This window comes from Sus scrofa, chromosome 7 (genome assembly GCF_000003025.6).
Source record: "Sus scrofa isolate TJ Tabasco breed Duroc chromosome 7, Sscrofa11.1, whole genome shotgun sequence".
NCBI lineage: Eukaryota > Metazoa > Chordata > Mammalia > Artiodactyla > Suidae > Sus > Sus scrofa.
The window spans coordinates 90,812,322-90,827,252 of record NC_010449.5 but is presented as its reverse complement, the minus strand read 5'-3'; the positions used below and the strand labels follow the sequence as shown (position 1 = coordinate 90,827,252).

Below are 14,931 nucleotides of genomic sequence, written 5' to 3'. Positions count from 1 at the left end.
ATATAGTACTCTATTAACCAAATTTTGGTTAAATAAAGGCAAGCCAGAAAAATTAATTAGTGCTCTTGAAAAACTTTCTAAAATATAGTTGCAGCTAATAATAGTCTAGCAAATGTAATTAAATAATTTAAAAATTATTCCAGTGTCTGCTATGACTTGGGTTAAATATTATATCCAAGATTTTCATTGTCTGAGCTCTCATATGGATGTTATAGGAGATCGACAATAGGACTTACCCTGGAAACTTCTCCCAGCATAAGAGAAAGCATATTTCTGTCAGATCCATCTGATAAATATGACCTGGCCTCGGAAGAGTCACTTGTCATGGGACATGATTTAGGTCAGAATTGGGAAAAGGAATGTTTAAGTTTCCCCCTAAAGAAAATTCTGAGACAGCATTAATTCCCTATTTAAAAAATTTACCTCTTCAAATATATGCTTCTTAAGTGTTTAAAATGTGAGGTTACAACAACGTGAATATACTTAACATTACCTAACTGTACACTTAAAAATAGTTAAGATGGTAATTTTATGTTACACATTTTTTATCACATTAAAAAATCAGGGGCATTCCCGTCATGGTGCAGTGGTTGACAAATCCGACTAAGAACCATGAGGTTGTGGGTTCAATCCCTGGCCTTGCTTAGTAGGTTAAGGATCTGGCGTTGCCGTGAGCTGTGGTGTGGGTTGAGGACGGGGCTCGGATCCCACATTGCTGTGGCTCTGGCGTAGGCTGATGTCTACAGCTCTGGTTACACCCCTAGCCTGGGAACCTCCATATGCTGCAGGAGGGGCCCTAGAAATGGCGGAAAAAAAAAAAAATCAGGGAATGGCTAAGGAAAAATACTCTTCCACTAGATGTACAATCAAAGTAAAACTGGAAAGTAATTTGTTAGAAAAGCCTTAATCTCCTCAATACTCTGTAAAAGAATCTAAAAAAAAAAAGGATATATGTATAACTGAATCATTTTGCTATACCCCTGAAACTAATACAATATTGTAAATCTGGTTTACTCCAATATAAAATGAAAATTAAATTAAATTGAAAAAAGAAAGCTTATTTCCATAATGTTATTGCTGTGAATAATACCACCAATAGCTAATATTTATTGAGCACTCAATCTATGCTAGGCTCAGTGTTAAGTGCATTATTATAATCTAGAATATAAAGTTTACAAAGACAGAAATTTATTTTATTTTCTGTTTGCTCTCTAGATTACATTATCATTTCTATCCTGTGCTATAGCCCAAAAGGCTGACCTCTATGGATTGTTTCAACCAGGTTCTCATCACTCTTGCTTCTGGTTAGGTTCAGTCAATGGGAGGGGCCAACAAGTGATTAGAGGGTAGGAGAGAAAGAGAAGTAGAATTTTTATTCCCCTTGCACTTTCACTGCTAGGCTGCAGTTTGGTGATGGCTATATCATTTCTAAGACCCAGGCCGTCGATCCTATTGAGTGCCCTTTTCCCCAGGTCCAGGTACACTCTCTCCCTTCGCCTCTTCAGATCTAGAGGTGGTGACAGAATCTCACTTATGCATCGCACTCCTTTTGTTAGTTCCCTTTAACACTGTCTATATAATTAATTAATCTTTAATTACCCCTTTTCCAGACATATTTATTGCTCTATCATCCCAATGCCTAGAAAGTGTATAACACAAAGCTGACAGTCAATAAATATTTCTAGAATAAATGAAGAAGCATGCATGATCTCATTATCACAACAACTACATACTGTATGAAATCCTTCTTGGTTTACAACTTCAGTGTTCCCCTGATTCTTGGGATAAGATCTGGCAATTAGTTATGTACATTATATTCCCTTATTCTGTTATCTGAATAAAAGACATTACAGGCTTATTCAGTATCATTTACATTCTAATGCAATTTTCTACCAAGATAATGAATAGAATTTCTTTTAAAGATTAGGATAATTTTTTTCAACCCCAGATACCACCTATTATCTGGTGCATCTCTTAATTCACCATACATTATCGCCATTTTGCAGTACAGTGATTTCTGATGAAAAGTATTACACTTTTGATATGATACATGTGTTTTTTAATACAGATGCTAATGTCAAAATTATCTTCTGAAATTGTGGCACAAAATATTTAAGGCATTCTCATCATGGTTCTGCATCCATGAGGATGCAGGTTCGATCCCTGGCCTCGATTAGTGGGTTATGGCTCCGGCGTTGCCATGAGCTGTGGTATATAGGTTGCAGCCTCGGCTTGGATCCCTCATTGCTGTGGCTGTGGTGTAGGTCAGCGACTACAGCTCCAATTTGACCCTAGCCTGGGAACCTCCATATGCTGTGGGTGAGGCCCTAAAAAGACAAAAAGAAAAAAAAAAAATATATATATATAGTCCAGAAGAAGTCCTGTGCACCCCCCCCCCCCCCCCGCCCCCGCCAAATGCCTCTTTGGCTGAGGCAGAAAGTGAATCCTAACGTGAGTTTTAGGGAGGTTACTTCTTAAGCTGAAGTGTGTTAGCCTGGAGCCCTACCTCAAAATTTAGTCTGGTTCAATGTACACTATTCTATAAATTTAAATTTTACTGTAGTTGTATTTTTTCCTTAAACTAATTCATAAGAAGTGTTTTTGTGTGGCTGTTAAATAAAAAATTTGGCTCCTATCCAAGACCAGTACTTCAAAGTGGTAGGTGAAGAGTTGCTACCAGCTCATATGTCTAATGTAAAAGGTATCGCTGGATATATAAAGACATTTATATATCCACTTAGAGTAGATATATGAACTGCAATTGAATTGAATCAATTAAATTCTAGAAATACATGAAGTACTCCTTTTGATTGTCAAGACTACTAACTCTTTTTAAAATTTCTATTGATATATGTACTTTACATGCTTAGTAAGTAAAAACTATCAAAATCTTGATTTTTCTCCTTAATAGAGGTGTTGAGTTAGATTTTTTGAACTTTGCCCAATGATAGCATTTCATAATTATGTAATTGAAATTGAAAGTGTCCAATGCTAATCAATAAGACCAAACTGTTAAGTGATTTAAGACTGAGTATTTCAATATACCAATAAATCATGTTGTAAATCACTGTCTCAGTGTATACAATGGTACCCTAGTATGTACTTTCAATAAATGAGCAATTTGCCCTTTGCAAGATATCTGAGATTATTGTAAAGTGTGTACGTGTAAGATACTTTAGTTATAGATAAAGTTCATCACAGGTAATTTGAGGAAAAACCCTACTTTCTTGTATAGTTTTGATCTTTTTTTCCCATTGAGGAGTTCCCGTCATGGATCAGTGGTTAACAAATCTGACTAGGAACCATGAGGTTCGATCCCTGGCCTCACTCCCTGGGTTAAGTATCTGGCGTTATCTTGAGCTGTGGTGTAGGTCGCAGACTTGGCTTGGATCTGGCATTGCTGTGGCTGTGGCTGTGGCCGGAGGCTACAACTCCAATTAGACCCCTAGCCTGGGAACTTCTATATGCTGCAGGTGTGGCCCTAGAAAAGACAGAAAGACAAGAAAAAAAAAAAGTCTTATGAGAACTTACAAGAATTTGACAATTTTTAAGTTTCACAACTTTTCTTGTGATCTTAGTTATCAGTTGGAAGTCTTAACTAGCAAATAAAGTTTAAGAGTCCATGAGGCTCTTATGAATCAGCTACCTATGCCTAAGTATATTAGGCTGTAACTACCCAAACTATTTGTAATTTCCTAATTCCATGCAATTTTTCAAAAAACTCTGGGTCTCTCCACCTAGAATGTTCCTTTTTTATTTCTGTTTTTGTAAAACTCTCTTAGGCCCAATTCCGCAGTTATCTGCCTAACCGTTTTAGGATGAGGTGCTCAGCCTTTGTATCGTGCTTCATAGCAAATGATTGATAGCATTACTTTAACACTTAACATATTATATTTAGTTGTTTATATTCTGTCTCCTCCACTAGATTTAAACTTGTTAAGAGTGGTAATCACATATTTTTTATTTTTATTTTGCTTTTTATGACCATACCTGTGGCACATGGAAGTTCCCAGGCTAAGGGTTGAATTGGAGCTATAGATGCTGACCTATACCACGGCCACAGCAATGCCAGATCTGAGCCCTGTCTGTGATGTACACCATAGCTCACAGCAGCGCCAGATCCTTAACCCACTGAGCAGGGTCAGGTGTTGAACCTGCATACTCATGGATACTAGTTGGATTCGTTAGCGCTGAGCCACAATGGGAACTCTAAGAGTAGTAATCATATATTAATCTATTTTATATTCCTAGAACCTAGCACAGTGCTTGGTACAAATAGTAGGCACGTTTGATAAATGCTGGATAGACTCAACTGAAAATCAGAGAAGTACTCCTTGAGTAATTGATATTTTGGAACTTTGTTATAAAAATGGTTATTTTAGATGTTCACTGTTGATAGAAATACATAGCAAGAGGTCAAGTAAGTTATGCAGCCACAATGCAAATAATTTACAAAAAAGGGACCCAGGCCTAGTTGTTCTTTTTGTCAGGAAAACAGTCATGAGGACCAAAACCAGCCTGTGTACAGCATGGATAAGGATCTAATTACCACAGGGCTAGTCTTAGCTTAAGAGATCTGAACACAGTACTCCTCAATGCCTGGATGTAGAGGTGACGGAACTAGGCTCACCGCCATTGGCAGCATTCTTCTCCTATTTTTACTCAACCCCTCTCTATTTTTAGTACATATGAAAATACATTTTAAGGCATGGGGCATAGCTTTTGCTCAAACCACTCTATCTACCTATTTATTTATTTATTTCATCCTTTTATGTAATGCTTATGAATGCTTGGTGGTAGCAGAAGTTTTGGTCTTCCTCTGGTCCTAGTTAATAAAGAAGGTCTCAGCTGACTTTCACAACTCCCTGAATTAAAACATGCTCTCTATTTCCTCTTGAACATAATGAGGCCCACAGCACAACTTTAAGTTTGTAACTGTTAGACTTTTTTCTTGTATACCTGTAAACTACTGGTTTAAATTCAACTGAGTTTATTCCCAAACTTGTATGTGCCGTTTGTGTCAATAGCTACTAGTGAATTAAGTTACTTAAATACATATTACATAAAGTAATGATATATGAGAGTGAAAAAAGTTTTTTTTTTTCTATAAAATTAAGGTAAACCTTTGGAAAACTCATTTAAAAAAGGCTGTTAAGAAGAACAGCTGTTAAATTAGGTATGGGTGAAGCAACTATAAAAAATTGTAAAAATATAATAAAAATTTAGAAGGATATTATACTTAGTTATTTTGTAAAAGTTACTAAAATTTTTCTCTACTCCGAAGAAACCAAAATTGGAAATAACATAAAATGCCTTTCGGGTTTAATTAAGTAAGAAAGACCAGATAGAAATTCAAATAGCAGATGCTTATTCAAAGAAAAGATTTGGCTTTCCATCAAATTATTGACAAATAAATGTTCATTTATTTAAGATAATTTATATTTATTTAAATGTAAAAGATAATTTCCAATTTTAACTTATTTACAATTAAATGGCCAGTTACTTGTCTCAAAAGCACTGAATAAGAGGACTTCTAGAAGTTTACTGTGGCTCAGTGAGTTAAGGATCCAGCATTGTCAGTGCTCTGGCTCGAGTTGCTGCTGTGATGCAGGTTCGATCCCTAGTTTGGAGATTTTTATAAAAAAAAAAAAAAAGAGGATTTCTATTGTGCTTCCACTTTGACCCATTAGTGCTTTATTTCTTAGTAGAAATATATGCCAGTTCCCTAGTTAGCTCCCTAATGGAAAAAATTAATCTAAATGATTAGCTGGAAAGATAAAATAATCTGCTTCAACTTCCCTGTTTGTAACACAAGTTGGGGAAAAGTCTGAGAAGACTATTTAGAACTGTAGCTCTATTTAGAACAGGAATATAGGAACAGAGATTCATCTAATCATAGGGCTGGAAAATACTTGTGGGACATGTCTGTGAGACATACCAACAACACCATGCCATATATTAATAGATGCAGTTTCTTTTGGTTAAGAAGAAATTATTTTTGTCCTTTTTCATGGGAGCCATATTTTCATCTCTTTGATAACCTGTTTAATCCTTCTCTAAGATTTCCATTACAACAATGGCAGAAGTCTAGAGTTAGATGCTGAAAGTCTATGAAGCTAAAATCCTTAGGGCCTTTCAGGCCTATGAATCTCACCTGTTCACCAGCTTGGGATTCCCCAATGATGAAACGATCTCCTGGGCCATCAGCAGCTGTGAGATGAACAGAAGCAAGAACAAACATCAGAATAGACCTATAGCAAGGAATAAGAACCTAGAGTTGGAATTCTAACATTTGACTCAAATTATCAGATAAGGCTTCAGAAAAGTGAAATACTTTTCTGATCTAGTTTATGCCGCAATAGCTTTGTTACTACTGGTTTGATCTTTGGTATCCTCATCTCACCTGTATCAATAGAAGTGATCCTAATTATGTCCTTTGTTGGTGTCTCTGGAGATGGTTTTCCCGTTGTTGCACAATTTCCACTCTTGTAGTTTTTAATAGGAAAGTATTAGTCTATCCTTCTAAATAAATACCATCTTATCCATGGGGATGTATGTGCGATGTGTGTGCACACTCATGGAGACATATATGTGAAGTAGGAAGTGAAAGAGGAAGAACATACATTCTCTTCTTCATTTGGCACTTGAAGGAAACAAGTTATGAAATGAAGAAACTCAGGTAGAAAAGGTTCAGTACTTTTAACAAGTTCTTGTTAGTGGTAGAACTAGGGCTAAAATTCAGTTCCTAAATTTCCAGTATAGTATTTTTTTTTTTTAATGATGGATCAAAATGCTATTTCCAATTCAAAATACATAGTGCTGCATCACAATTTCCATTGACTTTATTTTTAAATTGGAAGAAACACTTTCAGAATTGAGAGGGAAGAAATTTCATATGCAATATTTTTTCTACATACAGGAGTTCTCATTGTGGCTCAGTGCTAACAAACCAAACCAGTATTCATGAGGACACAGGTTCAACCCTGGCCCCACTCAGTGGGTTAAAGAGCCAGCATTGCTGTGAGCTGTGGTGTAAGGGTGCAGATGTGGCTTGGATCTGGCATTGCTGTGGCTGTGGCATAGGCCAGTAGCTGCAGCTCCAATTCAACCCCTAGCCTGGGAATTTCCATGTGCTGTGGGTGCAACCCCCAAAAAGATAAAGTAAAATAAAATAAAAATTTTTTTCTACATACAGTATAGTAATGGCTAGATGAATAAAGTGTCCCTGGAACTAAATGTATTCAAAAGGGCTTTCTCACATATGATGTGGATTTCGGACCAATACTACTGGCAAAGCAATGCCGACCTAGTGAGTTTTATGACCATGACCATTACCTCCTTGTCACCTGCACACAGCCAGGGTTTAGGGACACATACCCAGCAAAGATAACACTGTGTATATGAATATTTTAATCATATTTCTGTCATGCTGATAAACAATAAAAAGTATTTTCCCTCTTAAAGAGGACATACCTGAAATTCATTGTTTCTTTAAAAAATTATTAATTTACTTATTTTTTATTAAAGTATAGTTGATTTACAATGTTGTGCCAATTTCTGCTATAAAACAAAGTGACTTAGTTTGATTTTGATAAAATTGGAATAACCATACATTAAACATAATATCTTTTAAGGCTTTTTATTCCTTTCATTCATTCACTAAATTTCTACTGAGTGTCTTCTATGTCCCGAGTGTCACATTAGGTGCTGGGACAGAGTAGAGAGTAAAAACAGCTATTGTTTCTAATGTAGTGTCAGTCTGTTGCAATGCTTTTCAAACTCCAGATCACAAATAGAGATGCGCCGTAAAATCATCTTGTAAACAATTTTTAAACGAAAAAGAATAGATAATATATTTTATCACATATGGTAAGGATATTGTTTCATGAAGCATTTTTATTTAAACATATGTATGCATATATGTTTATATGTATTGTATATGTTATATATCTATATCATTGGCTTGTGATGTATAATGTATTTATATGCACCTTTCTATGGATGCAGTGAAAATAAAACTCTTAAAGTCACCGATGTAGTGGAGGAGATATATGTTAATCAGATAATTACATTAATAAATATAAAATTTAATATAAACTAAGAAAACCACTCTAAAGGAAAGGAACACAGTTTTATGAGTGCATACGGGGAAAGTCCTTGAACAACACTGGAGGGTCAAGAAAGCCATCCTGATAAAAGTGTTTCTGATCTGAATGTGAAGGATGAGTAAGAACTGAGTAGGCAAAAGGGGTGTGTGTGTGCGTGTGTGTGCGCGCGCGTGCGCACAAGAGGGGGGAGAGGGAGGGAGGAAATGGAAATGTTCCATCTAAAGATATTCAACTAAACAAAAATAGTGTGTGCAAAGGCTTTGGTTCATGTCCTCCTATTTCACAGTCTAGCTACTCCTCTCAGGAGTACTGTAGCTCCTTGAGAATACCAAGGTGACTCATATTTCATTGTCATAACTTATGCTTAGAGTGTCCATAACCCCCTGCTTGGAGTGTCCTTTCCTTTTCCCTGCCTTCTAGTTAGACTTCTTAGCTTTTAAGACTCAGCTCAAGTGTCACCTTCTCTTCTCTAGGAAGTCATATTTTACTCCCCTTTCCTCAAGAGTCACCTAATTTCTTATTTCCCTAGTGTATTCCTGAAATAACTTAATTATGACTTCCTAATATATTTGTAATCATTTGCTTATTTGTCTCAGGGAAATTCATAGTACTTGCTGAATAAGAGGTATTCAATAAACATTCATTATGTGAAGTATTCAAATGTTCAATAAATGAATGAGTGTAGCACCTAAGAATCCTTTTAGAAAGATGCATCAGAGTTCCCGTTGTGGCACAGTGGTTAATGAATCTGACTAGGAACCATGAGGTTGCGGGTTCGATCGCTGGCCTTGCTCAGTGCGTTGAGGATCCAGCGTTGCCGTGAGATGTGGTATAGGTTGCAGATGCGGCTTGGATCCCGCGTTGCTGTGGGCCTGGTGTAGGCTGGCAGCTATGGCTCTGATTCAACCCCTAGCCTGGGAACCTCCATATGCCGTGGGAGTGGCCCTAGAAAAGGCAAAAAGACAAAAAGACAAAAAAAAAAAAAAAAAAAAAAAAAGATGCATGCATGAGTGAACAAATATATAATATTTTCTAATACAAAAATGCTGTATTTTGAATGCCTTCCATTTTCTGCTGGTCCATGTATATTGTTTTCCTCAAAGTGTGAGTCAACATTCACCATCTTTAGAACGTTTGGAAAGATAGCTCTGATTTGTTCTATATAACTTAGCATGGTGTCTAGCTTATCAATGATGCTTAGTAAATATTTGTTAAAAGAATAAAAAAGTGAATCTGGCACTTCCATAATACTTAGGTGGGAAGTTTGTAAATGACCTCAAACACATTAGTATTGTGTTTTTTAAATTTTCTTAAACAATCTCCTAAATGTGTGTTATCTCTTCAGCTAGATAATGAACTCCTTAGAGGTAGAGATCCCTTCTTTTATTTCTTTTTCGAAACCCTTTGCTCTTCAGTCTTCCTCCTGTCTCCTGTTTCCCCACTCATGCTAATACACACACACTCAAGATGGTCATATCAATGTCCAAACAAATACCGCTGAATAACGAGTCACTAGAGGGAATCTGGGGCAAGGCTGGTACAGAAAGTCAGGGTGACCAACATCTGAAAGAGCCCTTAAGTGATTCTAAAAAGCAAGATACTTTGTTATCAAGGAAGGTGCACTGACTGTGGAGAGAACATGTGCTTACATCAACTATGTCCTCCACCTTGCCCTGAAAAGTTCCACCTGAGAAACATGTCTCTATACTGCTGGCTAAGGAAGGCTCAGTCACCCAATGTTACTGGAAGGTTCCTGGTACCAATGGAGGAGTAATATTTACCATTTTCCTTACAACAGTTCTTCTCAACCCTTAATGTACACAGAAATCACCTGGACAATTTGTTAAAATACAGATTCTGATTCTGTGGGTCTAGGACAGGGCCCGAGGTTCTACATTTCTAACAAGCAGCTGGTTCATGGATTACTCTTTTTAAGAGGCAGAGCACTATAAGACTGAACTTAATACAGACGAATTCAGACTAAGAGAAAATTTAATAAAAAATCAGTGAACTACAACAGAAGCCCTAATTTTTCATCAATACCAAGTCTTACTATTTATTATAAAAACAGAAAAGTAATGATCAATGTCTCTAACTTGCTGATACTTATTTTATATCTATTAAAGAGACAAGTAAAAGTTGGCCTTTCTCTCTCTCTCTTTCTCTCTTTTTTCCCCCCATTTTTGGCTGCCCAGTGGCATATGGAGTTCCCTGGCCAGGGATCAGATCTGAGCCGCAGTTGCCACCAAAACTGCAGCTGTGGCAATGTCAGATCCTTAACCCACTGTGCCGGACCAGGGATCAAACCTGTGTCCCAATGCTCCCAAGAGGCTGCTGATCCTGTTGCAACACAGTGGGAACTCTGAAAAGTTGCCATTTTCAAGATGAATTCTACTGGCTTGGGTAGGAGGGGGCAGAAATGGAGATATGGTGGCGGATGAACCTAAAGCTGCAAAAGAAACTAAGTTACAGTACATCGTTAGAAAAAATGGATGGATTCCAAGGATTTCTATAAAGGCTTAGACTCTTTCCCTCCTAATTCTGGCATTTCTGTTAATAAGTTTTCTTTACAGTTTTATAACTGTAGAATTTAATTTGAAGGAAATGATAAAGGCAATATAAACCAAATCCTAACAGCAAATGCATTACATAAATAATTCATAATGCTTAGTACCCAACCCTGAAGCTCTTCCCACTCCTATCTTTTTTAATGCCCAGAAAACACTTTTAGTCTTGTTCATTTGTTTATTTGAAGATTTCTGATTATATCATTTGATATAAAATTGATACCACTAGATAACTATTCATTGTGGCAATATATAGAAAATGATCATCCCCAGACATGTGCCTTGGAATTATCCCTCGTTTTCATTTTCCAGATATGAAGAAACTCTCTTTAAATACCTCAAAATGCTTTATAGCTATTCATTTATTTTCAATAATAAAAGTCTCATTATTTCCAGGTTAGGGCTGAATAAATGGAGGCCACGGAGATAGCGTAGCTTTCAGAGGTCCTAAGAAATACCTTCAACACAGGAATAAGGCAGAGGGATTAGTAATAAGACTTTGTTAAATAACAGAACAAACCAAGATTGGATGATGGGCAAGAGGGTAATAATACTTACTTGTATACTAAAATTAACATTATAGCAAGAGTTTGGGGTGGGGACAAGGAAGGTGCACAGCAGGTTTAACACTTGCTGCAGTTATACCAAAGAATTAAATCAGGTGAGTTGATTGGAATTTTAAATCTGCTGCCTGGAAAGCAGGGAGCTAGGAGTAGGAGAGACGGATGAGAAGGCATTTTATATTCTTTACCACAGTCTTCCAGGAGAAAATGCCCATTTATTGGGAAAAGATAAATCATTTCCTTAAATACACTGTTTTAAGCTTTTTGGAGTTAACTAAAATGAATTATTCCAAACTATCTCTCTGCGCACATGAGTGATGTTCCTACATCAGCAGGCTTTTTTCTTCATCTAAAGTGTCCTACAGTGGAAGACAATAGGCTGTCGAATGAGTAGGAGAACCAGCTATGGCCAAAGGATTTAAATGGGCAAAACAGAAATGCTAGAATATGGCTTTTGTGAAAGAATAAGAAAATCAGAAAGGTTATACTGAATTTTAGTATGCACTTTAAGCCACTTGGAAGGAAGTACAACAAAATGTTAGTAATAGCTAGATAGTGAGATAATGGGTAATTTTATTTTATTTTAGTTTTTTTGGCTGTGCCTGTGTCGTGTGGACGTTCCAGGGCTTGGGGTCAAACCCACACCACAGCAGTGGCCTGAGTCAAAGCAGTGACAATACCAGATCCTTAGCCTGACGCACCACCAGGGAACTCCTGGGTAGTTTTAAAATGTTCTTTTTCGGAATTCTCTGGGTTAAGGATCCAGCGTCGTGACTGCTTTGGCTCAGGTTCGATCCCTGAGTGAATTTCCACACGTGCCATAGGCGTGGCCAAAAAAAAAAGTTCTTTTTGATTTTCTGTATGTTCCATAAGCATGTGTTTTAAACATAATGTAAAAAAGGAAAAAAGCTTTAAAATTTACTTTACCTAAATGGCAAGGATTTCTCGTAATATATTTTTCCAGGACTGTTTGTTAGGCATGGTTCTCAAAATAATTACTGGCTTACGATTTTCTTTCTTCTAAAATGATCCCCAAACTAATCCTAAAGTGATAAGCCTTTTAAATTGAACATTTTCAAGAATGTGAACTTGGTATTCTGAGATAGTTTTGCCTTTATTAACATCTAAGAAGCAACTGTGAGACAATGGGCACAGGGGTGTGTGAATGCATCAAGAAGATGATTAGCTTAATCAGTGTGAAGAGAGAAATAACTCTTCTAAAAATAGGGGTAAAACTGCTGTATTGCTTCTCACTGGTAATATGCTACTTTCATTTTCTTTTCTCTGCTTTTATCTTTCAAATTCACTCCCTTCTGAATGCAATTTTAGGTTTACGAGTTTACAGGGTCTTCCTATTATTTATATTCTCATCACTTGATTCCTGTCTTCTTTCTACTCTTTTTTTTTTTTTTAAGTAAAAAATCTATTCCTACTTCTTATTTCCTTGGCTATTTTTCACTGTCTTGGTTTTTCGACTCACCTGAAAGCAAGTGATCTCCAGGTGGTTTGGAATTTTATCTCACATGTTTCTGAAGGATACTGGCTAATGCTTAGTGATCCAGAGCAAGTTAGCAACCTCCTTACACCTAGAGGGTTAGCAATGCTCACAGGTGCACTGGTTATTACTGGAAAGCCTAAGGCAGAGGCAGAGGAGAAGAAAAAAAGGGAAAGTAAAGGGAGTGGGGGAAAGGAATGGGATTAAAGGAGGACAGAGCAGAGAGAAGAAGGTATAGGAAGAGTGGTAGAGAACTACAACAGCCTCAAGGATATTCTTTATCAAAACACCGCCCAGGTGGTATTATAACACAGGAAAGACTAAGACCATGCCTTTTTGTTCACTGATGACTTTTGCTGCCTTAATTATGACGTTGACTGTAATTAAATAACCATTCCCACTTTAAAACCTAACCATATCCATGATGGTTATCTGTTATGTGTTATGGCTCTGTTAAATGCTCTATATCTTCGAGAACTAGTAAACTTCATGGGAAAGAAATTATGTGAATTAGCTTGATGGTAGAATAATTGTTGAAACTTTTATACTGCCAGATGTCATTTTAAATGTGTGCGTGTTTGTGTGTGTGTGGGGGGGGGGGAGAGCTAACTACCACTCTAAAACAAAAGAATATGACACACTGAATGGTAACTTTATATATACATTTCTTTGGTAGATTCTATAGTTGCAGAAAGGCTCTTTAATGGCTCATGTGAGTTAGCTAGAAAAGCTAAGGGCAACAGTTTCTTTTTCTTGAGCTGATGCTACCTCATGTAAAAATCACAGAACAACATTTTGTTTCAGAATAATTCACCTCCGAAAATTTATTTTTTCATTTTCTCCTACTTTATATTACCAAGAATGTAAAAAATAGGCATTCTTGTCCCTTTGCTGTTTCATCTGCTATAGCTGTTTTTTCTACTTTGGAAATAAGGATTCTTTATCATTTCACAGTAATTCTATATGGCTACCAATTATAAGTTCAAATAGAATTTACACTTTGGAGGGAATAAGAAACAAGAGTCAAGACTAAAATAATATTCTTTCTGGACAATATTCATTAAAATAAACACTAGAAGAAATGAATTGGAAGAGAAAACTAGGAGGCATTGGGGATTCATTTACGTTTTCAGAAATACTCTAACTTAGTGAGATCAGGCTGAATGAGGTGCATTTAAAGAAGTTTCCTGAGAAAGAATATACAAGTAGGAATTAATCTCTCCACTATTTTATGACAATAACTGTTCAGATAAATGTTATCCTCTTTTCAGAGATGGTCTAAATAAATGTGTTAATAATAATAACGATTATAGTTACTATTATTAAACATTAAAAAAAAATTATTGAGCCCTTTTTTTGGTGCCAAGTACTTTAAGGCGTTCTACAGTCTCAGTTAATCATCACAATAACCTATTGAGGTAAGCAGTGTGATAATTACTGCCATTTTATAGATGAGAAAACCAGGGGTCAAAAAGTTTAAGTGATTTGCTCAAAGTAACATAGATGGAAGTGGTACTTGAATTAGATCACTCTTACTTTGCTCAAAGTCCATAACCTTAACCTTCTGTCTTACTGCCTCCAATACAGAAAGATGCTGCTAAGAGATGGTGACAGAATATGGAGGGGATTCGTGACTCTATTTAATTATAAGAAAGAGGAAATTATTTTAATGACTAGATAGAGTGAAAAACAATCCAAAACCAAAAAAATCAAGAAAGGGACTCCATAAATAACTGCTAAAAAGGAACTGGCCTTCTTAACAGCTCTGATAAATTGGGAAACATTTTCAGACATTTCTTCAATGATGTCAGCCTTGAGTTAATAACCAATAATAGTTTCCATGCAATTCAGTTGCATTTTCATTTTGGGTTCTTAGATTGGACTTTAGGCAGGCAAATGCTATTTAATACAGGCTTTTGAGCTTTATGCAACCTCAGGCAACTCTGAAGGCATGAGCAGCTGGTACCATCTGGGGCTTCAGAGCTTTGAATTGTGGAATCTTCTAGGGAATCAGAGGTTTTTCTCATGCTTGCTTTCTATGAAGCCCTTAGTGATGCTTGAGTTTAAAGCAGGAGGAAAAAACCTCCACACTTGATCCCTGATTATTGGGAATCTGCTCTTCTTTCTTGGACCATATAGAATTTTTCCACTGGAAAATTTCCAGATCAAGACTGTCTGCTGTCTGGTATATGCAGAGG

At 36.5% G+C, this 14,931-nt stretch overlaps 1 protein-coding gene across 22 annotated transcripts in view; it reads right to left on the bottom strand.

The window, feature by feature from the left end:
- Positions 1 to 14,931, bottom strand: part of GPHN (gephyrin) — a 567,900-nt gene that overhangs the window by 86,373 nt on the left and 466,596 nt on the right. For all 22 annotated transcript variants that reach the window (XM_021098013.1, XM_021098018.1, XM_021098005.1 and 19 more), the window contains 1 exon segment: positions 6,155 to 6,210. In XM_021098013.1, coding sequence (XP_020953672.1) covers positions 6,155 to 6,210 — 56 coding nt within the window.